Source organism: Rana temporaria, chromosome 5 (assembly GCF_905171775.1).
Source record: "Rana temporaria chromosome 5, aRanTem1.1, whole genome shotgun sequence".
NCBI classification, from domain to species: domain Eukaryota; kingdom Metazoa; phylum Chordata; class Amphibia; order Anura; family Ranidae; genus Rana; species Rana temporaria.
In genome coordinates, this window is record NC_053493.1 from 261,862,101 (window position 1) to 261,887,574 (window position 25,474).

At 44.5% G+C, this 25,474-nt stretch overlaps 1 protein-coding gene across 1 annotated transcript in view; it reads left to right on the plus strand.

The window, feature by feature from the left end:
- The window catches only part of CDKAL1 (CDK5 regulatory subunit associated protein 1 like 1), a 947,145-nt gene that overhangs the window by 765,554 nt on the left and 156,117 nt on the right, over positions 1 to 25,474 (plus strand). The window contains exons 15-17 of the mRNA XM_040353785.1: positions 3,003 to 3,046; positions 7,381 to 7,410; positions 23,921 to 23,924. Of these exons, the coding sequence (XP_040209719.1) occupies positions 3,003 to 3,046; positions 7,381 to 7,410; positions 23,921 to 23,924 (78 nt within the window). The remainder of the gene's footprint in view (positions 1 to 3,002; positions 3,047 to 7,380; positions 7,411 to 23,920; positions 23,925 to 25,474) is intronic.

Here is a 25,474-nt window from a genome sequence, read left to right on the forward strand (position 1 = left end):
ATGCTGAGCAACAGAATTCTGAGTGTATGACCAGCTTTGCTTTGCATGTTTATTCGAACAAATGATAGGTATGTCACAATATACTACACAGTATCATTTTTTTTAAAAAAACGTTGCTTACTATTTTTATTAAAAGCAGTCCTTGAGCACTGGTTAAATTTGCCTGTGATTAGATTTGGATGATGTCATTCTCCAGTAGTCTGATGGAAACCTTTCATTTTAGCATGGTAAGATGCTGTAACAGGTGGCTGATCTGTGTTAGGCATTTGTGAACTGCACAGATTGCATAACCACATAATATCTGAGCCACCATCTTAATGCAGAAAGTGGATACTGAATATGGATAGTGTGTGAAGATGGCTCTGTCCTCCTCTAAGGGAAAACAAAACGAGCATAGTCTGGGAATTACTGTGACCCATGTGAGTGCTAACTTTTACATAACATAATACATTTGTGTTGTAGAATTTGTTCGTTTATGATCACCTGTTTCATGTATGTCACATCTCTCTTTCAGAGGAGTAGGAAGCAATTAATTTATAAATATAGATGCAGATGTGTTTTATTGGTATAGTGTCATTGCTGGAAGAAATTGTGCTGTAATAGAAGTCTGGTTGTGTCGACAACACATGTAAAGAAGATGTAAGCTTTATATAGGATTTCATTTCCACAGCAGATTGAACATTTTTGTGGAAATCCTTTTTTTTCTGTAGCAGTGCATCCAAAAACATTAATCACTTAGCAAGCTCGACAGTGTTTGTAAAGGCTTATATGAACAATTTAACCTGAGTTTCTAAACCTACCTACAGTGAGGAGAACAAGTATTTGATACATGGCTGATTTTACAGGTTTTCCCACTTACAAAGCATATAAAGGTCTGTAATTATTATCATAGATACTCTTCAATAGGGATGAGCCAAACACCCCCCGTTCGGTTCGCACCAGAACCTTCGAACGGAGCAAACGTTTGCGCAAACATTTAGAACCCCATTGACGTCTATGGGACTCGAACGTTCGAATTTAAAAGTGCTCATTTTAAAGCCTAATATGCAAGTTTTTGTCGGAAAACGGGTTTGAGAACCCGGGTCTTGCCCCAGGGAACATGTATCAATGGGAAAAAAAGTTTTAAAAACTGTCTTTTTTTCTGGAGCAGTGATTTTAATGATGCTTTAAGTGAAAAAAAAAATCTTATAAATATCGTACCTGCTGGGTGTCTATAGTATGCCTGTGAAGTGGCACGTTTTTAGAACTGTCCCTGCACAAAATGAGATTACAATAAGAAAAAAGTAATTTAAAACTGCTTGCGGCTTAAATGCAATGTCTGGTCCCTGCAATATGGATGAAAATCATTGAGAAAAATAGCATGGATTTCCCCCAACTCCCCCCAGGTCATTACAAGCCCCTTTGGCCCTATATGCTTTGAACAGCATTATATAGGCGGTACAAACAAGACAGGGACTGTAGGTTTGTTGTTAAGTAGAATCTATTTGTAACTGGTACTTTTTTAAAATGTAGCTCCAGCCATAAAATATATTTTTAAGCTTTTCTGAAAACATGGAGAAGGGTTATCACCCCTGTAACATTTGTTTTGCTGTCTATGTGCATCTGTTCAGAAGATTGCAATTCACTTTCTGTCCCAATGACAAATTATTTTTAGAAAATTTGGGTTTTTTAGTGAAACAAGGATTGGTGATAAAGCATCAGTGGACAGGAGACACCTCTTATAGAAAATAATTTCTTTTCCTAGGGGTAGATTTCCTCTCGCTTCCTGTTGTCTCCTTCCGTTTGCAAGTAGGAGTCGTTTGTAAGTGGGATGTTTGAAAGTAGGAGCCTGCCGTATATACTCTGCAGAAATTTGGGCCCTAGGTGTTGGTGTTGCCACAACACTGTAAGCCCTCACAGTTAGTCTTGGTGGGTGCTGGAACGCCCTGCTGTGTAAACTATTATATCAAGAACTGTAATTACATGCCATTGTTGAACAGTGGTAGAAAAATTGAGCCTTTGGTGCTGGTGCCACAACACTAAGTCCTCACAGTTACTCTTGGTGGACGCAGGAATGGGCCCTGCTGTAAAATATTAGATCAAGAATTGTAATTACATGCCCCTGTTGAACAGGGGCAGAAACATTGGGCCTTTGTTGGTGGTGGTGCTGGTGCCACAACTCTGTAAACTCTGTTACTCTTGGTGGGCACAGGAATGGGCCCTGCTGTGAAAAATTGGGCCTTTGTTGTTGGTGGTGGTGGTGGTGGTGGTGGTGCTGGTACCACAACACTGCAAACCCTCACAGATACTCTAGTTGGAGCGCAGAAATGAGCCCGCTGCAAAGTATTGCAACAAACATAATTACATGCCCCTGTTTAACAGAGGCAGAACAATTGGGCCTTAGGCACTGGTGCTGGTGCCACAACACTTCAACCCCTCACAGATACTCTAGTTGGAGTGCAGGAATGAGCCCGCTGCAAAGTATTGCATCGAACATTGCAATTACGCTGATGCTGGTGCCCAGAACCAAAAATGTTCTTACAAGCCATCAGCATGATCATTGAGGAGAAAAAGGATACTCACTCAGTATCAGCAAAAAAAATTCAGTCACATCAGCATCAGGTGCTTGGTAGCTGGTGGTAATCCAAGCCAGATTCATTTTTATGAAGGTCAGTCGATCGAGTCGGTGGAGAGGCGCACCCTGTGATCGGTTACAAAGCCTCCAGCAGCACTGAATGTGCGTTCTGAAAGAAAGCTGGATGCAGGACAAGCCAGTAGCTCAATTGCGTACTGTACAAGCTCTGGCCAGTGATCCATCCTCAAGACCCAGTAAGCCAGAGGATTTTCGGTGAGCAAGGTGTCCAAGTCTGATCTTGCCCCTAGGTATTCCCGCACCATGTAAAACAGACGCTGGCGATCGTTGCTGGAACCGGTCATACCTTGGGGCTGCGGACTAAAAAATTGTCTGAACGCATCGCTCAGATGGCCACCTTCTCCACCGCTCCTTCTGTGACTGAACGAAGCCTCAGCAACACGTTGTCCAGGACCAGGATTTTGTAATCTCCCAGTATCTGGGAACGCGTTGCACAGACCTTTCTGCAAGGCCTCCCAAAGATGTTTCATCTTCTGCTCCCTCTGTGCAGGCAAGATAAGGTCCGCAACCTTACTCTTGTAACGTGGATCAAGGAGGGTTGCCAGCCAGTAATGATCCCTCTCCTTGATAGCACGAATAAGAGAATCCTTCCGCAGGCTTTGCAGGATCAGGGAGGCCATACAACATACGGTGGCATTCGGTGCGGAGTCCTCTGGGTCTCTGAGGACGACATGATCCGCAGCCACGTACAAGTCCATGGGTTCCTTGGGACTGTAATTGATCCCTTGAAGACTGCTGCTGATGCTGAGTGCTAGACTCCACCTCCATGCTGACACAATCCTCCTCTTCCTGTGTGATAGGCGGGCAAGCAGGAACACTGTCTGGATAAAGGGGGCCTTGAGAGGTAAGGAAGTCCTCCTCTTCCTCCCTCTGTTCTGCCTCAAGGGCCCTGTCCATTATTTCACGCAGTGTGTGCTCCAACAGGTGAATAAAGAGGGACAGTCTCACTGATGCATGCACTGTCACTGCTCACGTTCCTCGTGGCCTCCTCAAATGGTGACAGGACAGTGCATGCATCCCTGATCATGGCCCACTGGCGTGGGGAAAAAAACCAAGCTCCCCTGACCCTGTCCTGCTGCCATATTGGCACATATACTCATTGATGGCCCTCTGCTGCGCGTGCAGCCGCTGCAGCATGGCCAACGTAGAGTTCCACCTGGTGGGCATGTCAGATTAGGCGGTTCTTGGGCAGGTTGTATTCCTTTTGGAAGTCTGCCAGCCGAGCACTGGCATTATATGACAGTCGGAAATGCACACAGACATTCCTGGCCTGCTTCAGGACATCCTGTAAGCCCGGGTACCTGCCCAAGAACTGCTGCACCACCAAGTTAAGGACATGAGCAAAACAGGGCACATGGGTCAGTTGTCCCTGCCTCAGGGCGGAGAGGAGGTTGGTGCCATTGTCGCAAACCACCATTCCTGGCTTAAGCTTCATTCCTGGCTTCCTGGCTTAAGCTGGCGTGGAGTCAACCACCTCTGACCCTGCCCCTGCAGAGCTGACAGAACCTCTGGCCCAGTGTGGCTCCTGTCCCCCAAGCACACAAGCTCAAGCACCGCATGGCATCTCCTTACCTGCGTAGCCCCTTGAACGCCTACGGAGCACCACTAGTTCCGAGGACACATCAGCACAGGAAGAGGCCACAGAGGAAGAGGAGGGGTAATAGAGAGAGGTGTGTCACAATGACCTGTAGTAACATTTTGGAGGCGTGGTGGCGGAACAACCTCCAACACTACTGTACCTGGTCCTGCGTCCTTCCCAGCTGCCAGCACAGTCACCCAATGCACCGTGAAAGATGGGTAATGTCCCGGTCCATGCCTGCTGGACATGAGTCAAGGGTAATATGCACCAGGACGAAAAAGGACGAGCGTGTCCCACGGCCACGTGCTGATGAGGATGCACCGTGTCCACGACCAGTACTGTTGCCTCTAGATGCAGAGCCTGCTTGCCCTCTTTTATCGGCTCGTGACTCTCTGCCTCTCCTTGTTGTCCTTCCAGACATACTAATGGCCTGCACACTGCAGAGGACACAGGCAGTACACACACCACGTAGCTTTAGGTGCACACTGCAGAGGACATGGGCAGTACACACACCACATAGCTTTAGGTGCAAACTGCAGAGGACATGGGCAGTCCACACCACGTAGCTTTAGGTGCACACTGCAGAGGACACAGGCAGTCCACACCACATAGCTTTAGGTGCACACTGCAGCGGATACAGGCAGTACACACCACATAGCTTTAAGTGCACACTGCAGAGGACACAGGCAGTACACACCACGTAGCTTTAGGTGCACACACTGGGAAATACAGACTTTCAGCACCCTCCAAAGATTTTATTTTGGGTTCAGGTCTGGAGACTGACTAGGCCACTCCAGGACCTTGAGATGCTTCTAACAGAGCCACTCCTTAGTTGCCCTGGCAGTGTGTTTCAGTTCATTGTCATGCTGGAAGACCCAGCCATGACCCATCCTCAATGCTCTTACTGAAGAAGGGAGGTTGTTGGCCAAGATCTCGCGTTACATGGCTTCATCCATTTTCCCCTCAATATGGTGCAGTCGTCCTGTCCCCTTTGCAGAAAAGCATGCCCAAAGAATGATGTTTCCACCTCAATCAACGCTTCAGAGTTGGGATGGTGTTCTTGGGGTTGTACGAATCCTTATTCCTCCAAACACAGCGTGTGGATTTTAGGCCAAATTTTATTTTTTTGTCTCATCAGACCACATGACCTTCTCCCATTCCTCCTCTAGATTATCCAGATGGTCATTGGCAAATTTCAGATGGGCCTGGACATATGCTGGCTTGAGCAGGGGGGGACATTATGTGCGCTGCAGGATTTTAATCCATGATGGAGAAGTGTGTTACTAATGGTTTTCTTTGAGACTGTGGTCCAAGATCTCTTCAAGTCATTGACCAGGTCCTGCCATGTAGTTCGGTTCTGATCCCTCACCTTCCTCATAATCATTGATGCCCCAAGAGGTGAGATCTTGCATGGGGCCCCAGAACGAGGGAGATTGACCGTCATCTTGAACTTCTTCCATTTTGTAATAATTGTGCCAACAGTTGTTGTCTTCTCACCAAGCTGTTTGTCTATTGTCCTGTAGCCCATCCCAGCCCTGTGAAGGTCTACAATTGTATCCCAGATGTCCTTACACAGCTCTCTGGTCTTTTTCAAATGTGGAGAGGTTGGAGTTTGTGGACAAGTCTCTTTTATACAGGTAACAAGTTCAAACAGGTGCAGTTAATACAGGTAATGAGTGGAGAACAGGGCTTCTTAAGTATGTGAGAGGCGGAATTCTTACTGGTTGGTAGGTGATCAGATACTTATGCCATGCAATAAAATGCAAATTAATTATTTAAAAATCATACTATGTGATTTTCTGGAAATGTTAGATTCTGTCTCTTACAGTTGAAGAGCACCTATGATAAATTACAGACCTCTACTTGTTTGTAAGTAGGAAAACCTGATTATCGTTAGTATATCAAATACTTGTTCTCCCCACTGTAGCTTATTTACAATTTAGATCCAATGCTTTAAAACAGTGTCATTGGATTTCATATTTGTTTTTACTTCATTCAAGTTTGTCCAGTAGAATGTTTTTTTTTAATCCAAATCATAATTCACAATAATTTTGTCTTTCTTTGTCAGTTAAAGAAGTTGGGTCAATGCTCTTTTGGCCCTGCTTCCCTTGGGGATAACAGGAGTGTACTTCATTCTGCACTCCTGCAACCCATTTTTGTCTGAGAGCTGGCTGACATCATTAGTCAGCCGGTTGAGTCTCTAAAGGGATCCTGACTTGTCTGGATCCATCCAGATGCCTGGCTAAAACCTCTCTACAGCCTGATGCTCCAGTAAGCATTGGAGGAGTGACAGTGACCCCCAAGTGGTCTTTCTGGTACAATATTTTAATGAAGGAAATAGAAAAATATAAGGCAATAACAATAATCCTGCGCTGGGGATGTAAACATTGAGTGGTCTTTGATCGCTCAGTTATTGGTCTTAGAGGTGGCAGGGGACAGATGCAGCATCTGACCAATGCTGCTTCCACGTAGCTGACTAAAAGTTTATTTTTTTTAAATCCTGCCCTTCTCTTTTAAAAAGTAATCATATACAGTACAGGACAAACGCAGAGTATTCATACATCATGGGTTATAGGCGTTTATTTTCAGGTGAATGGACAGTGGCAAAGCTTTAGAGGACATGCCCCTCATCTCTACTCTGCGTGACCTCAGTTTTATGCTAGTGTCTAAGAGGTGGTGGATCATGTGTTCTTCATGTAGAAGATCACCATTGGCTTAACTGGTTCATTATTTTTCTATATTTTATTTGGCAATTCTTTAGTCAAACCCTTACTGTCTTCTAATTCCAGCATAGAAGTACATCCAGATCAGTGCAACTTTGGGGGCCACACCCAGACCCTATGCTGTGGGGATGGCCTGGAATGTTGCTTAGGGCACTGGATCCTGTGTGGTTGCTCGCCATGGCACTTAGTGCAACTAATTGAGTTAGCCTAAGGGTGCTATACAGGTCCAGAGCTGTGGTCCATCACTATGGAACCCAATACCTAAGCATCCCTTACATGACCCCTGGGATTGACCAAGCCTGGATTTTAAGTACAGTCCAGTAAGACAGGTAAGTCCCGGTCACCCTGTATCTATGACCCTTGTAGGGTGCTTATTCCAATGCGTTTACCGCAAGGATCCATTACAGGGCAATCGACATCTGAGTTGCTGCGTACTCATTAAATAGATACTTTATAAACCACACCCTATTCCATGAGTACCACATAGGGGAATACCCTTACTTGTAGCTACAGGAGAGAACAAGCAAAGGGAGCCAATGCAAAATTGCAGGCAATTTTACTTTGCTGAAGGCCCACACAACACTCAACAACAGAGTTGCAATGTGTCCCTTGCATCATAACAAGAACTGGCTCTAACACCAGTCTTAGTGTCTGATTCTAGTTCTATTTCAGGCAAGCAATCATTGCCCTTTTGTTTTGTGTTACTTTCATTTGAGAATAATCGCACCAACTGTTGTCTTCCTCTCACCAAGCTGCTTGGCGACGGTCTTGTAGTCCATTCCAGCCTTGTGTAGGTCTACAATCTTCTCCATCCCTGACATCCTTGGACAGCTCTTTGGTCTTGGCCATGGTGAGTGAGTAACTTGTATAGCGCTACAAATGCGATCTAAATCGCCTCAAGGCGATTTGCATCCAGTGTCATCCTGATCCTTCAGAAGAGGTGGGTCTTTAGTCTTTTCCTAAAAGCCCAATGGTTTTCTTCCATGCGGATGGTTGTGGGTAGAAAAATAAATGATCAGTCTATAATTTTAATGGTAGGTTTATTTTAACAGTGAGAGAAAACAACAAAAATAAAACCCTTGATGTATCTATATTCCAACTCTGTCCTGTGCTGTCCAAGATATGGAGTTTTATAGGTTAGTCAAAATGCTTCTTGTATCTTCTGTCAGTAGTGAAGTTATGGCATCCATGCACTTTGCATCATACGGAGTAGAGGTTAGTACATGGCATATGATCTTCACTTTCTGCTTTATGACTCACCATAAATCAATGTGTCTCTTTACATCACATATTGATTTGAAAAAAGTCACTCTAGGAGTGCTGGGAGCTTTAATACTTTGCATTGTGCTGCTTAATACCCGATGACTCAGTGCTTTCCCTGTAGTCACATGGCTGTTTCGGTAATGAATACACAAAGTTCAGCTAAGTCGAAGGTTTGCAGATTTTCTTCTGAGTGCAGACATTGTTTGTTCCATAACACAAAGATCAAACAAGGACAAGAATGTTTTCTGAACATGAAAAAAAAATCTTTAGCCATCAAGTGCTTATTTTTCTACTCCCTTACTGTATTGTATTCAGTACCGATGTCAGAAAGCATGCTGTAAATGTCTGGAAAAGAAAGCAGCCCAGATTATCTTGTTATTTATAGGAATCATCAGAATTGCAGTTGAATTTGTTCTTGTCTTAATAAAGACATGGTGTCCGATTCCCCCTCAGCTGCTAAGATCTTGTAACCAAGAATTTAGTGCCTTAGTATTTGCCAGTAACTGCCTTGAGTTTGTCTATAAATGTATTTATGTATTTTTGCTTTATTTGCAAGAATTGTATTTCATAGTTTGTTAAAGTATATGCACTGAAAGCATATTGTGACAGTACATTATTAATCATAAGCGTTGCTAAAAAGACACTTTTTTGACCATGGGTAGTAGGTAAAGAATGTTCCAATATTGTTTCTTTTGCATCAAACGCCAACAATGGAAACCCATCTTGTTTCAGTTTTGCTTATACTTTTGCAGCTTAATCTTCCTTTTCGCTAGAAACCATATTCTTCAGTCATCCAGGGTCAGAATCTGTTTTACTACTACTTTCTCAGAAATTACATAAATTCGGCAGAAAGTTAGTTTGTTCTTGAGAGGGTACATACACACATCAGCCCCTCCTGCTTCTTGTCTTATGAGCTGGTAGAAATGTTTCTAGGCCCACCTACAAAAGATAAGTATCAGTGATGAGGCTTGCTTTTCAAATTTCTCACTGTACTAAAACAGACACATTGTTTGGTACCTCAATGGCGATATTTTGGTGCAGAGTGAATTGGAACCTTACCGTAATCGGCAGAATACAATTATGTGACACTACCAGTTCACTGACATTTTGGTAAGAAAAGTTAACCCTTATACATTCCAGGAGCATAGATAAAGGGGGTTAGTGGTAGAGGGTTGTCAGTAAAATTAAAAATGTCCCTGTTTTTAAGTTTATATATTATCAGTCAGTTTTGAGGTTTAGTTTGGCATACACAATAACGGACTGCTTTCTGTGCTGTGAAGTGCTATATAGCCCTACCTTAGGCTAGTTCTTGTGGGTTTTGCCAGTGTAGGAGAACAGACACTGATTTGTAGAGGTGAAGACTATTCAGGGGGCTCCTGTTTTGGGATAAGATTAACCCATTTACAGCATTTAGCAGCTCCCAAGTGCCCTGTATTTTAACCCCTAACTCACTATCAGATAATCCCCAACACCTGTGTTTTTTTTTTTTTTCATTACAAAGGTGTTGCACCCTACCAAACTATCTCTGCAGATTTCCTTAGGCATCCCATGTACCTCAGAGTGGCTGCCAATCCACCTATAAAACTAGCTTGCCAATACCTACATCCCCTCAGAAGCCAGTTCTCTAGGATATGTGAGATATTGAATCTCACAGATGGAGGGGATACACAAAAAAGTTTTAAAAGCACTTCCCTCCCTGCCAATCTATAATTTCCACATTACTGCCTGCAAACCTGGCAAGACATATCTAGCATTAAGGCCCCTTTCACACTGGAACATTTGAGCGCTATTCGAGCGAAGCCTCCTCTGTAATCCCAATGTGCTGGTAAAGCACCGCTAAGACCCTAAAGTTTTAGGGCGTTTTTGCAGTGCCTCAGTGTGAAAGGGCAAGGCGTTTTTACAGTGTTTAAAATTCATTTCAATGGAGAGGGGTGTTTATGGAGCATTTTTGGAGTGTTTTTTTTAGCGCCCAAAGATGCTTGCAGGACTTGGTGTGAAAGGGTCCATTGAGATGCATGGAGAGCGTTTTATGAGCGTTTTAATAGCGCTATTTTTAACGCGAACACGCTGTAAAAACGCTGTGACAGGGGTCCAACAGGCACATGTACACACTAGGACAGCTAGTTGGAACAGTGAATACCACATTTTCACTACTAGATTTAGAATCATTATTTTCCTCTAACAAAGTCTGTGTTTGCATTGTCACATCCTACAAAGTGTGTGTGGGTATGTATCTTTGTGTGTATGTTGTGCTATATATCAGCAGTGGTCATCAACCCTGTCCTCAGGGCCCACTGACAGGCCAGATATTATGTATTACCTTGGGGAGATGCAGATTAGAATACGGCAATCACTGATCAGCAAATGATATTACCTGAGATGTATTAAAGTTATCTTGCAAACCTGGACTGTTGGTGAGCCCTGAGGACAGGGTCATTGCCCACTGCTATATATTACGTACTAATGACCCCTTCCCTCGTTATGCCTCATTATACAACAACTGCTGGTTACTAAGTAGTCACTGACTATGTTAATGAAGCTTTTTAAGGTAGGTTGTGGGCATGAAAACATGTCATGGAAGTAAAAAATCTTGCGAGTTACCTAGTGCAAATATAAAAAAAATATATTAAATAAAAAAGATAATCAACAAATGAAAGTAAAAGTGACAGCTGCTAGCACTAGCCACATCTCATATACCGTGTGAAGCCAATTAAATTAATGCGCTGTTCTCTTACCAAAAATCTTCCCAATGCATGAAAAATATTTTGTCTGTAAATTATACTGTGATATGTCACATACCGCTGTAAATATATATGAATGTAAATTAATAAAAACATGTAAATATATAATGCCACACTCTAGGATATAATAGATAATTCATAAAATTATAGTGCCACAAACATGAATCACAAAGTGCTGTAGTGCATAAAACAGTGATATTCTAATTCAAGATGGAAAATCTGTCCAATGTAGTTGATATAAAGTTCTTTTGATATGTATTTAGTGAAACAAATGTGACATACAGCTTGCTGCACTGTTCACCCTCAGGTAATGGCTGCTCACCTCTGAGCGTGTGACCTCCTCAGCTAAGTTTGGTCAAACATGCTTATTAATCACTTTAGGGATTCTAGGCAGGATGTCTGTTTCAAAGCTGCATACTGGTGCGGTCTCCTCACATGGAAAATGGTAAAAAGAAACTCCATGGCATAATATTGTTTGAGGCGATTTAGTTCACATTTGTAGCGCTATACAAGTTACGCACTCATTTAAAAACATATTTTTGTGTACAAGAACTGTGCCCATTAACTCTTCTCTAAGGTCCCCAAATTCTCTCCCATCCCCCAAATAAAATGATCTGTGACCCAGAGGAGAATAGGTGCTGTGTTGCCAACAATGTCTTTTTACCCTTTATTTTAAAACAGTATGCATATGTTTAACCACCTCAATACAGGACACTTTCACCTCCTTCCTGCCCAAGCCATCTTTCAGCGCTGTCACGCTTTGAATGACAATTGCACGGTCATGAAACACTGTACTTTTCCCCACAAATAGAGCTTTCTTTTGGTGGTATTTGATCACCTCTGTGGTTTTTATTTATTGTGTTATAAACAGAAGAAGAGTGACAGGTTTGAAAAAAAAAGCAATATTTTTTTGCTATAATAAATATCCAATTTTTTTTATTTTTAACACATTTTTTCCTTAGTTTAGGCCAATACGTATTCTTCTACATATTTTTGGTAAAAGAATCGCAATGTTTGTTTGAGATTTTTCTCTAAAATCCTATTGTAGAAAAAAAAAAAATATATGTTTTGCCTTCAGTTCAATTTAAGGAATTTTGAATATTTTACTATTAATGGTTGACTTCTCAGAAGACCATGACAGAGGAAGTTGTTTATTTTTAAGGTTTTTGTCTGTGCAAAACATCAAGGCCCCCATTAGATCTGCCATAAGTTTAATAGGTTTGCATAGTTTATGTTGGATTTGTAACTTTTGACCACTCGTTGATACCTGGGCTAGAGTTCATTAAGATGTGATCTTATAAAGTACACTCAAGCCCTAAGCGTTCTAAAAATGGAGAGCTCTGTAATACTGTCTGCGAGGTTCCCTGAAATCTATGGTTAACTTGTTAACTCTGTGTAATGTTGAATGGAGACTCATGCAAGCAGGGAGGACTTATTCTATCTATATCATCCCTTGTACTGAACTTCTGAAGTTCATCCTCTCTTTTCAGTTATTACATTTAAAATGTGATAGTGTTACGATGAACAGTCTTGTGAGTGAGTGAGCAAGTGACTTGTAAAGCGCAACACATGCGAACTGAATCGCCTCTGGGCGCTGTATCCATTTTTTTTTAAAGTGTATTTTGTGCGTGTACTCGAGAGAGGAGCCGGACTGCAGGAATTGGGAGTAGGCAGGCCTCCCCCAGAGGCAATCTGCTACCTTTCTCCATGCCCCGGGTGGCAATGGCGGGTGTGTGAGGGGGTCCTCCCACACAGCCCACCCTACCTGCTCCGCTTTGAAGCCCAACGGGGCAGAGGGACTCCCTATAAGGGAGTGAGAGGATTTGCCCGCTCAACCAGCCCCGTTAGTCCTTCGCCTCTCTTTTTAGAGACCGCGTGGTCAAAGTGCGTGCATGTTAACCCAATTTCGAGTGCGTGTAAGTGTGGTGGTTTCTTTTCCGTACATCACGGGACACAGAGCGGCATATTCATTACTATGTGGGTTATATGGAGTACCTTCAGGTGATGGACACTGGCAATCTCAAACAGGAAGTCCCCTCCCTATATAACCCCCTCCCATAGGAGGAGTCCCTCAGTTTTTTCGCCAGTGTCTTAGGTGTTGGTCACAAGAAGTTTGCCTTCAGGTCCTTGAGACTAGGCAGACTATACCGGATCTGTCCAAAGTGCCTCAGAGCCAAAGTGGACAGTACCCGGGCCCCAAGTCGTGGGGTTTCGCCTATAATGCCTCTTTTTAAGGGGCTGGATCCTGGGCCCAGAACTTTGAGCTTTCTAAAGTCCAAAAGGTACTGTTGCCAGGATGCTGTATAGGTCCAGGGCAGTGGTGTTCCAGCAGGACCCGGGTCCCTGAAGGTCTAGTACAGAACCCACGGAGATGGGGAAGATTGGGCCTCTTGCTTTCTGCAATACCCTGCAGCGTGGAGCAGGTAAGAGGGGGGCCTGCGGAACTTGGTTCGTCGGCAGGTCTCTCAGGGGGAAGTCTAGTTGGGTTAGCCTGGGATGCTCTGCATTGGCAAACTTTACCACTATGTCTGCTAGACAGGATGGTCACCTCCCATTACTAGCATACTCCCCCACCCCCACGGACTGTGTTGCTGGTGGCTGTCCCGCATGGTTGTTGGGGGGTAGAGGCTTTTGCCTGGTTCTAGGACAAGTAGGGCAAGCCCACCCCCCGTTATCTCTCGGCTTAAGGCCAGGGACTTACCTGTATTTAGGTGCGTTTTCCCCTACAGCTCTGGTCCCCGGACGCCGCCGGCGTGCTGCTCCTCTTCCTCATGCTTCCCTCTGGGACGCGCGCGTGCGCGCGCATGATGTAGATGCGCGCGGAGGGGGCGGGGAGCGTCGTGACGTCGGCAGGGTGAGAGGGGCGTTCCCCCCTCGCTGTTATCTTGAGCAGCTCTGTCCTCCGGTCAGTGTAGGATTCGTCTGCTGACTGGAGGAGCTCAGAGCGGGACACAGAGCGGAGCAGGGTGACACCTAGTGGCGGTAAAAGAGACCTGTTTAGGTCTGGAGCTAAGCTCCTCACTGACTAAAGGGAGAAGATAGGAGATGTTCCCCTGATTTTCTCTATTAAGCCAAAGGTTTTTTGACAGCAGTCTGGCATTCACACAGTACCTTTTAAAGTGCAAAAAAAAAAAAAAAAAACATAGACAAAACGAAAAAAAAAAAAAAAAGTTTTTCTTTCAGGGAAAGGTCTGCACTACCTTCCCATTGGCTTATAAGGTTTCTACCTTAAGCTACACATATATTTTTTTGTTCTCCTTGCTACAACAGTCAGTTGTTAGTAGCGGAGTCCCTCTGTATTGTATCATGGGCCCTAAAGGTTCGGGGACTAAGGGTGCTAAAAATGCAAAGAAACAGAAGGGTTCCCCCTCTAGCTCGGAGGATCTTAATCAAGTTCTGTCCTCTCCTAAAAAGCTAGAAGATGCCGCCTTTGAGGAGCCATTAGGTGTGGTGGGTGCTGTGGCTGGCCCCATTCTGCCCGACCCAGTGTTTGTCACGCAGGATATGTTATCTGTCTCCCTGCAGGGGTTAGAACAGAGGCTGACTACTTTTCTGACTAATTCTCTGGCAGCCAAAAAGCGGACTAGATCTCCGTCCCCTAAGTTGGTGTCCTCTGATGCTGAGATTCTCTCCCCAGAGGATTTAGAATCCCAGGAGGACCAAGCGGAGCAGGGCCTAGAAGGTTCAGACATTGAGGAGTCCACTATTGAGGAACCCTTTTCGGTCTCTCAAGCTGAGAATCTGTGGGTACAGTCTTTAACAGACATGGTCCGCTCGGCTTTTAAGCTGCCCTCGCCAGGGCCTCAGATTCCTGCCGTGTCTTCTTTGGGCTCCTTAAAGGCACCATTAAGTAACGCAGTATTTCCGGTTCACCCATTGTTGGAAGACCTGATCTTTCAAGATTGGGCCCGGCCCGATAAAATTTTTGTTCCTCCTAAAAGGTTTTCTGTTTTGTACCCTATGGAGGAAAAATTTTCAAAGAAATGGGTGCTTCCCGCTGTGGATGCAGCGGTTTCCTGCGTAAACAAATCTTTAACTTGCCCAGTAGAAAACATACAGATGTTCAAGGATCCGGTTGATAAGCGGTTGGAAACCCTTTTGAAGGCATCCTTTTCTACTGCAGGGGCAGTGGTGCAACCGGCCGTGGCTGCAATTGGCGTTTGTCAGGCGTTAAAAGACCAGACTAAGCAGATGCTAAAAGAGCTCCCGGCTCAGCAGGCACAGGATCTGGCCGACCTTCCCAGGGCTCTATGTTTCGCGGTGGATGCCATAAAGGACTCCATCCAACAAGCTTCCCGTCTGTCGCTATTTTTGGTGCATATGCGAAGGCTCCTGTGGCTAAAGAATTGGTCGGCAGAGACTCCGTGTAAAAAACTGTTGGCGGGTTTTCCCTTCCACGGAGGGAGGCTCTTTGGGGAAGATCTGGATAAGTACATACAGACGATATCTAGTGGCAAGAGTACTCTTTTACCAGTCAAAAGGAGATTTAGGGGTCCAGCATTTAAGCGGCAGCAATCCCCAGCCCCAGGGCCCTCGGCCCCCAGGCAGTATCGACGGCCTCCCGCACGGTCAAACTTTGGTAATAAGTCGCAAGGGCAGGCCGCGGGTGGCAAGCGACCATGGGTCCGCAAGCCAGTTAAACCTGCTCCAAAGTCAGCGTTATGAAGGGGCGCCCCCACTCAATCGGGTGGGGGGCAGGCTTCGATTCTTTGCAAGAGTTTGGGAAGCCAAGATCCCCGACAAATGGGTTCTTTCCCTGGTGGCGACTGGTTACAAAATAGAATTTCGGGAGTTTCCCCCTCCGCATTTTCAGGAATCAAGAATTCCAAGCGATCCGGAAAAGAGGGCTGCCTTGCTAACAGCCTTGGATCGTCTTCTAAACCAAGGGGTAATCGTAGAGGTACCAGTTCAGGAGCACAAGCTAGGCTTTTACTCCAATCTGTTCATTGTGCCAAAGCCCAGCGGCGATGTAAGGCCCATCCTGGATCTAAAGATTCTAAACTCTTACCTGAGGATTCGGTCCTTTCGGATGGAATCCATACGGTCTGCTGCCGCAGCCTTGCAGCGAAACGATTTCTTGGCCTCAATAGACATAAGAGACGCGTATCTTCATGTTCCAATTTTTCAGGGTCATCAAAAATTCCTACGCTTTGCTATCGCAGGGCGCCACTATCAATTTGTGGCTCTTCCTTTCGGGTTGGCTACTGCCCCCCGTGTGTTTACGAAGGTCCTGGCCCCCATCTTGGCCAATCTAAGGACCCAGGGAATCTTGATCCTGGCCTATTTGGACGACCTCCTGATCATAGATCACTCTGCTCCGGGCCTGTGTCGAGCGGTAGCCCTTTCAGTTCAGTACCTCGAGGTATTCGGTTGGGTTTTAAACCAAGAAAAGTCGGCTTTACAACCCACAAAACGATTGGAATACCTCGGCATGCTGCTAGACACGGAGCAGCAAAGAGTGTTTCTTCCTTTAGGGAAGTTCAAAGGGATCAAAGAATTGATCCAGTTGGTGTTAAGCAAAAGGCAGCCAACTATACGATTGTGCATGAAATTACTGGGAAAAATGGTGGCCACCTTCGAGGCAGTACCATACGCTCAGGCACACACTCGAATCCTGCAGGCAACCATCCTGTCTGCATGGAACAAAGATCCGCAACGCCTGGATCTTCCATTGATCCTTCCATCAAGGGTCCGGCAAAGCCTCTACTGGTGGCTAAAGCCTCAGAACCTCCTAAAGGGGAAGTCATTCAGTCCCATCATCTGGAAACTGGTAACCACAGATGCCAGCCTGAAGGGCTGGGGAGCAGTCCTGGATGGGCAAGTCCAGCAGGGAGTTTGGACAGAGTCGGAAAGAGGGCTGCCAATCAATGTCCTGGAGATCAGGGCGGCCCGTTTAGCCTTAAAAGCCTGGACGTCCAAACTTCTAGGGCTTCCAGTGAGAGTGCAGTCCGACAATGCCACAGCAGTGGCATATATAAATCACCAAGGGGGCACGAAGAGTCGAGCCGCCCAAAGGGAAGTGAGCTTAATTTTCCTATGGGCAGAGTCGCATGTACCATGCATCTCGGCAATCTTTATCCCAGGGGTGGACAATTTACAGGCGGACTTCTTAAGTCGCCAGCAGCTAGTTTCAGGGGAGTGGTCCCTCCATCCCCAAGTCTTTCAGGAGATCTGCCAGAAGTGGGGATCTCCGGATGTGGACATCATGGCATCAAGGTTCAACAGGAAACTGAGCAAGTTCATGTCCCGATCAAGGGACCCTCTGGCCTGTGGAACCGATGCGTTGGTTTGCCCTTGGCATCCGTTCAATCTGCTGTACGCCTTCCCCCCGTTACAGATGCTGCCCCGCCTGCTGCGCAGGATCAGGGTGGAGTACAAACCAGTCATTCTGATAGCCCCCGCATGGCCCCGGAGGTCGTGGTACTCACTGATCGTGAGAATGTCAGTGGGCGAACCATGGACCCTTCCACTTCGGCCAGACCTACTCTCTCAAGGCCCGATACTCCACCCTGCCTTACGGCATCTAAATTTGACGGCCTGGCGGCTGAATCCCTGATCCTCCGGGGTAGGGGCCTATCTAGCCAAGTTATTTCTACTCTGATTAAGGCTAGGAAACCAGTCTCCAGAGTAATTTATTACAGGGTCTGGAGGGCCTACGTAAGCTGGTGTGAGTCCCAGAGATGGCTTCCACGCAAATACACCATTGACAGGGTATTGCGTTTCCTCCAGATAGGAGTAGATAAAGGTTTGGCCTTAAGTACTATTAAAGGACAGATTTCTGCCTTATCTGTATGGTTTCAGAGGCCGTTAGCCACGCACTCTTTGGTTAAAACCTTTTTACAGGGGGTCTTACGCATTAATCCCCCCATCAAGTCTCCGGTTTGTCCGTGGGATTTGAACCTTGTGTTGTCAGCACTGCAAAAACAGCCATTTGAGCCTCTGGCAGAGGTTCCGTTAGTTTTACTGACTCGGAAGTTGGTATTTTTGGTCGCTATGGCTTCCGCTAGAAGAGTGTCAGAGCTGGCAGCCTTGTCTTGTAGAGAACCTTACCTCATTCTACATAAAGATAGGGTGGTTCTCCGTCCACATCCGTCTTTTCTGCCCAAGGTGGTGTCCAGTTTTCACTTGAACCAGGATTTGGTCCTACCATCCTTTTTTCCAAAACCCTCTTCTAGAAAGGAAGGGTTACTGCACACCTTGGATGTTGTCAGAGCCATGAAGGCCTATCTCAAAGCTACAGAAGAGGTTCGAGAAACAGATACATTGTTCATTCTGCCGGAAGGGCCTAAGAGAGGTCAGGCAGCAGCTAAAGCTACCATCTCTAGATGGATTAAGCAAGTAATCGGTCAGGCCTATGGCTTGAAAGGGTTGCCCCCTCCTTTATCAGTTAAGGCCCATTCTACTAGGGCCATGAGCGCCTCCTGGGCAGCACACCACCAGATCTCTATGGCTCAGGTTTGCAAGGCGGCAACCTGGTCGTCGGTCCACACGTTCACAAAATTTTACCAATTGGACGTGAGACGAAGGGCCGATGCAGCCTTTGGACAGGCAGTGCTGCAGGCTGCGATTTGAGATCCTCTAGACTAGGGGCACCCTTGATTGATTAATGAATTAATTAAATTAATCAGAATAATTATTTTTTGTTGGATTTAATTTGGATTTTTTATGATTTAAAGAATACTTTCTGAATTAAATCTCCTGGCTGAGATGTCTCCCTCCCCTCATTGGAAGCATTGCTTTCGGACATCCCACATAGTAATGAATATGCCGCTCTGTGTCCCGTGATGTACGGAAAAGAAAAGGGGATTTTTAATACAGCTTACCTGTAAAATCCTTTTCTTGGAGTACATCACGGGACACAGAGCTCCCACCCCTCTTATGGGGAACATTTTGGGTGGCATACTGCTTGCTACAAAACTGAGGGACTCCTCCTATGGGAGGGGGTTATATAGGGAGGGGACTTCCTGTTTGAGATTGCCAGTGTCCATCACCTGAAGGTACTCCATATAACCCACATAGTAATGAATATGCCGCTCTGTGTCCCGTGATGTACTCCAAGAAAAGGATTTTACAGGTAAGCTGTATTAAAAATCCCCTTTTTTGTGGGAGGGGGGTGGGCGTACTAAGCGCAGGCTTACCTCGCATAGCACACTCACCGGGAGCCGGGCTGAGTCCACCAAACTCAATTCACATGTAGCCGAGACCGGGATCCGAACCCCAAGCTGCAGAGGTAAATGGCTTGTCAGCGCAGTGCCAATCGCGTTGAGCCACCGCAGCTCCCGGGCGCTGTATCCATTTCATGGGTAAGGAACCCCTTGACCTCAGAAGAGATGGGTTTTAATCTTTCTCCTGAAGGCCAAGTGGTCCGACTCCAGTCGGATGGTGGTTGGTAGTGCATTCCACAGGCGGGGTCCTTGGACTGCAAATAATTGTTTAAATCCACATTTTGTAATTACCCAAGACCACATTTACACACTATTAAGCCATAATAACCTAAGGCCCAAACCTGGCTCTTTTAAGGAAGTGATTAAATAGGTAGAAAATTCAGAATACATTTCAAATTTCAGTTTTGAATCAGTGATGTTAACCCTGCTTGAGTAAATTAATTATTAGTCTATAATAGTCCTAGAAGTGAAAAGTCTCTCATAACTTTAATCTGGCATGAAATTAAGCCTAGGAGAGCAAGTGTAAAGTTTCTATGTTGGTTTAGATTTCTTAGTGTATGCCAGTGTTAGAATTGTTTACTATAAAGGATACTTGGTAAATAATTTTGTTTATGGAGATGTTCCTCAACAGCTACAATAGAGGTGAGGAAGGCCACTATGTTCTCAGTCTGCTAATCACGTTTGAGTTTTTACACCATCTGTACCTCTAAGATAACTGTAATTTCTGTCACAGTTGGAAGCTCCAGTTAATTTTTCCTGTACACAAAAAAAACAAGAAAATAGACCTTCTGTAAGTAATTGCATATTATACAAAAGTGTGAGACATTGCAATCAAATCTACATTATTGTCGCTAACAAGCACTAAAGTCTTTGGGGAATGTTTAAGGCGGCATGATTCTGGGATTTTGTTAATTTCTACTTTATGAATATAAGTCATTAACCCTTTCAGTTTAATAAGTACATGTTAACTTTGATGTTGTAATGAATAATGAGCCTCTATTGCATTCACTTATTTTCCTAAACAACTGGCAAGTGAGTATGCACACAATTTAAGCCTAAAACATATTTTTTATATAAACCTTATTTTTGCTTGGAAATTATTTAAAATACTTTTTTTTTTTTAATCTTCCACAAAATTCAGGAATGTTTTTTAAATTGTTGGGTTATACTGACACCTCTACAGATCTAGGAAATACAAATGAAATGTTGATGCCAGCCCCTTTTAATAACCCTGTCTTTTAACCATGTTGTCTCAGTTTTTTTGCGAGTGTGCAAGGAACTTTGACACCTATTTTTTTTTCTCTTTTTTGACTTCAGTCAAGAGATGTGATACATTTATAGATATTTTTTTCTTCAGCGACTTCAATTAAGATTTCCATATCACTGTTTGAACTAATCTCTGCACAATAGCTATCTGGATCAGCATATACTTTGCAACAGATTTGGAGGCTTTGCCAGAACCATGCTGGAATGGAAGATTGCATAGCTTGGGCTCTGTTGTGGTGCTTTCCAGACCATTTTGTATCCGGTCTCTGGTGTGACCCTTTTCTAAAGACTCAGTTTGTGATTGACACGAGTCTAGCTGTGGGCGATAGCCATTGAGCAGACTCGTTACCTCTTTCACTATTTGATTTCATCCTTTTGTATTTTCAAAGCTGTAACAAATAAAAATATTTTTAACCCTAAAGACTCTGTGAGTAATCCAAGTAAAGCTAACGCTACCTAACTTTGGTACAATTATGCATTTTTCCCCCCCAACACCATTGGTTTTACTGTGGTTAAGGTTACAGAACTTTGGCACTTGCAGTGAGGTGGCGTGTCACAAACATTCTGTGCTCTTTCTCTGACATTTAGCCTATAGGAAACACAATATCCCACTGCTGCTTCTGCAGCACTCCATGAATCATCTGGTCTCCACCTTTTCCATTGCCCTCCTACAGTGACTTGGTCACCTCTGGTCATCTACGACCCTCATCAGGACCAACTGCTTGTGTTTGAAACACAAGACCTTGCCTCAACAGGCGAATTTATTACTCCCGTAGTTATTCTAGAGGCATTTACTCTGTTTCCCCTGAAGAAACAGTTGTGTATAATCTTGAACCTGGAACCCCTCTTATAAGCTCATCCTCATTATTCTTCAGCTCTGTTGAATGAGGCCCATGTCTCCCTCGTTTATACAGCAACCTCCATGTCTTCTTTGGACTTTTTGGTGTTGTGGCGCCAACCCCACCAGAGGTTAGCTCTGATCCTTGTGGGCCCCCATCTCACAGTATGCCTAAGTCCCCTTTTACCATCTCTGTCAGATATTTTCACATGCTACTCTTGTAGAGGCTGTTTTTGAGCCACCTGAAGATGACCCAGGGGTTGTTTCTAATCTGATTCATGCAGTATACACAACCCTGAATTTTGTGAATTGGTCTGCTATTCAAAGCCTAGAGAAATCTACCAGATCGCCAAAACTGCCTACTATGTGAGGATCACATGCCTTCCCTACTACACAGGTTCTGGCCCTGTCCATGTGTTTCATGCTTCTGGGATGTAGTGCTCCCTCCCCCAGTACACCAAAACCACTGATTAAAGCGATCTAGCGAAACAAGGAATGGCACTCCAACCTGCTACATGGCTGCCAGAAGGGCCATCCCCAAACAATAGACATCCTCCTCTCCTCCAACCATTAGGGACATTAAATATGACCTACTTGGGCTCCTAAATAAGAAGAAGTTGGACCTGATCACCACCAGTTGCCATGCTTCCACCACAAATGGGACTTATTTGTTAATAGAGAGTTACCAGACCCAGCTCAAGTCTCACATCATATCCCCTCCAGTTTGACACCGCTAACTCACTGACCCATATGCTATTTTGCTCTCATATTGTCTTAGCTATCCCTTTAATGGCCATTTTGTTCTATGGTCACATGTGTTTTATTCTTCCTACCTGTCCATGTTGGTAGGTATCTGCCTACATTATGTTTTATCATTATATGTTTTCTTGATCTTTCCGAGCTCTATGATAGCTCAGTTTATGCAAAGCCAAGCTTGGGTTTACTCCCCCCCCCCTTCCTTCCAACCCATTTCATTTTCTCTCCCTCCTCTCTCAGGCATTACCACCAAGTGATCTTTGTTTACTGTAGATGGTGCTAGTTATTCACCTTAACATGCACACAGCCAAAGTGGTCGACACGTTCTTACCTTTAGGTATTTTACTGATAGCCAGTTAGATTCCCTATTTACATCCCAGTTTAAATTACTGCGAGTGACCCTCCACCCTGTGTTGGCAGCATCATTAACTTGTCAAATTATGCCACTATAAATCAGTCCCTTAAGGAAGACCTCTCCATCACTGGTGTCATGGAACATTTGGACCCTGCACTTTTAACTGTGCTATCCTCTTACAAACATCTAAGCTAGATTCTTGCATCTGAATGAGTTCTGTTTATACGCGTAAGGCACTATCCCATTTGGTTGCTCTTCAGGGTAAGTCATTTATTCAGACCTGATCTTAGCAATGCCATTGGTGGACAGTTTGTGCTCTTGCCTCAAAACTCAAGGTCTGTGGACAGAGCAGAGGAATTCCACTCCATCTAGTACAGCAGTAGTACGTTGTAGGCAGACAGAGCCTACCTTTCACTGAAGTCACAGCTCCACTATGTCCTCTGCTTTGACTTCTGCATAAAGGTGTGCCCCTATGTCTGCAAGTGGTGGGCTGGTTCTCCATGTTGTTCTATGATCTCCCATTTGCATCTTCCTAGGTCTGTTCGGATTCCCTGAACCTTTTTTATTGGCATCCCCATTGTGGAATGCTCAGGTGACCTTCCCTGAAGAAAGTGGTTTTATTGTCTGCAAACGTCTTCTAGAGGTATATTGGCAGGTATCTAGCATTGGTATTTTTGGGTTATCATTGAGGGATGGGGTGTGGGACTGTTTAGTTAAAGTACTCGCTCACAAAGGCTACTCCTTATGAACCTTTGTCGCCTTATTTATGTGTAGCAGACCTTTCCCCTTCTTCCCTTCTTTTGGGGTTTCTGTGGTCACCTTCTTGCTATCTGGAAGGCAGTATCCAAATAGCTTGGTTTTCATTTGGGCATACGGTGTCGGTCCAAACTTCTCTCCCTTGAAGTCAAGGGTTAGGTATGCTGCATTCAATCAAATGGTCTTTCCATTGGACATGTTATGTCTGTTCAGAATTCCCCTGAGGCCGTGTACACACGACCGGTCCAAACCAATGAAAACGGACCGAAGTTTCATCGGTCCAAACCGACCGTGTGTACTGCCCATCGGACTTTTGTCCTTCAGACCAAAGTTTTAGAACTTGCTTTAAAATCGAACCGACGGCTGACCATCGGTCAAAACCGATGGTTAGTACACAAAAGTATCGGTTCAAAACCTGCGCATGCTCAGAATCAAGTCGACGCATGCTTGGAAGCATTGAACTTTGTTTTTTTTCAGCACGTCGTGTGTTTTACATCACCGCGTTCTGACCCGACCAGTTTTTGAACTGATGGTGTGTACGCACCTCTTGTTTTGGTAATCTGTCTGTCTGTTCCGCATTTTGTTAAATAGTTGGTTGGTCCTATGTTTTCACTGGTTAAAACCCATTGTTCCTTAAAGGATCTGTTCCCCCTAGCAGTGATTATGTTTCTTGGTCTGGAGCACCAGGTTGATCTTCAGTGCCCTCTTTTTGGTCATGGCTATTATCATACTTTGCCATTTTTTTCATCTTCATCGATTCCTGTGTCAATTCTATCAGTCTGGCTATCTGTGTTATTGGAAATTGGTACTGCTTGTGCTCACAAAACTAAGACATGACATTTAAAGGCAGGTATATGGGGGATGGGTTCTACATTTTTTGTTTTCCAGTTTCCCAGCCCTCCTGTAGTCAACAGTATAGCAACTTTTTAAGAATTCCTGTGTCCCACAATAAGTTGCAGGGGAAAAAAAAATATTTTGCATTGGGTACAAAAATCCTTTATTTTTTTTGTTACTTGGTGCCAGCTATACCCTCAGCACAAGTGTCCTCACACAAACTTGTATTATTGTAGTGCGGTGTAAAAGAGGGGTAGTGTGTCCGACCATTTTTTTTACTTTTGCTGAATAAAGTTTAACAATGAATGATGCCTTATCTGCTACTCGGTCATATCACAAGGAAATGGACATAGGACTTTGTACAAAAGCTTGAAAGCACATTGTCTATCTAAGATCGTGTGTAGATATCAGGAAGATGTTTTGTGGAGTTAGGGTAGACGAGAAACAAAGGAAAAGAAGCATTAAACCCAAAAGCAAGCATTTATTATAATGCAGCTTGCCAATTCTTGGATGTGATGGCTGCATTTGTTTTCTTCTTTTTTCATCTGATGATCCAACCATAAAGTCTATTGTTTTAAAAAATAAATAAAACAAGCTCTCTTGCAGATGTATAAGTAAAAGGGATAAGACCAACCATGGGCCTCTGACAGGGGTGCTTAAAATGTATTTATGTAAAACTATTGCAAAAGGAAAAAAAGTGCTTTCTGTAACTTAAGGTAGGGCTCGACAAATCCCGGTCGCCAGGTTGAAATAGCGTCCTGTCGGGTCTTGGCTGGGAGGGTAGACATGAGTTACAGAATCTCAATCAGTGGGGATGGAGCAGTAAGAGCGGGGATGGAGCAGTAAGAGCACCGCGGCAGCCACTGATGTTTTTAAAAAAAAAAAAAAAATCCATAGGACCGGCACTCTGCGGACTAGGCCGAAGCTGCGGCCTCGCTTAAAACATCCTGCCCTCAGCTCGCCGCAATCCTGGGAAAAGGCCGCGAGCGGCATACGGCCGGATGCTGCTCGCGCCCTTTTTCCAGGATCGCGGCGAGCTGCGGGCAGGATGTTTTAGGCGAGGCTTTGGCCTAGTTCGCGGCCTTTTCCCAGGATCGCCTGCGACGCCCCAGTGTGAAAGTACCCTAATACAAAAAAAAAAAACTGGCTCCTAACTTATTTAGCGGACTCCTAGATTCAAACTAATTTTGTCAAACCCTGACTTAAGGCATTAGCTGGAGTTTGGCTTCACCTTGTTAGTGTAATTAAATCTGCTAGTACATCTACCACCCCCCCAATATTCTACTATTGCAAAAAAATTATGAGCGGGATTAAAAAACCCAGCTTGTTCCAATTCTTTTCTTTTCTTTCCTGACTACAGCTGAACAGCTACTATATTTCCTATGTGAGTCAGCGTTCAATCTGCAGACAGGGACAAATAATGACTGATTACCCCTTAGTCCTCTTCGAGAGCTGGTGGGAGTTGATGACTTTCGATGATGATACAAAGAAACATATGATGTCCTTGTAGTTTAGAGAGTTTTATGGATTATGGAATATTTCGAAGATTTCATTTTATAACTGAAT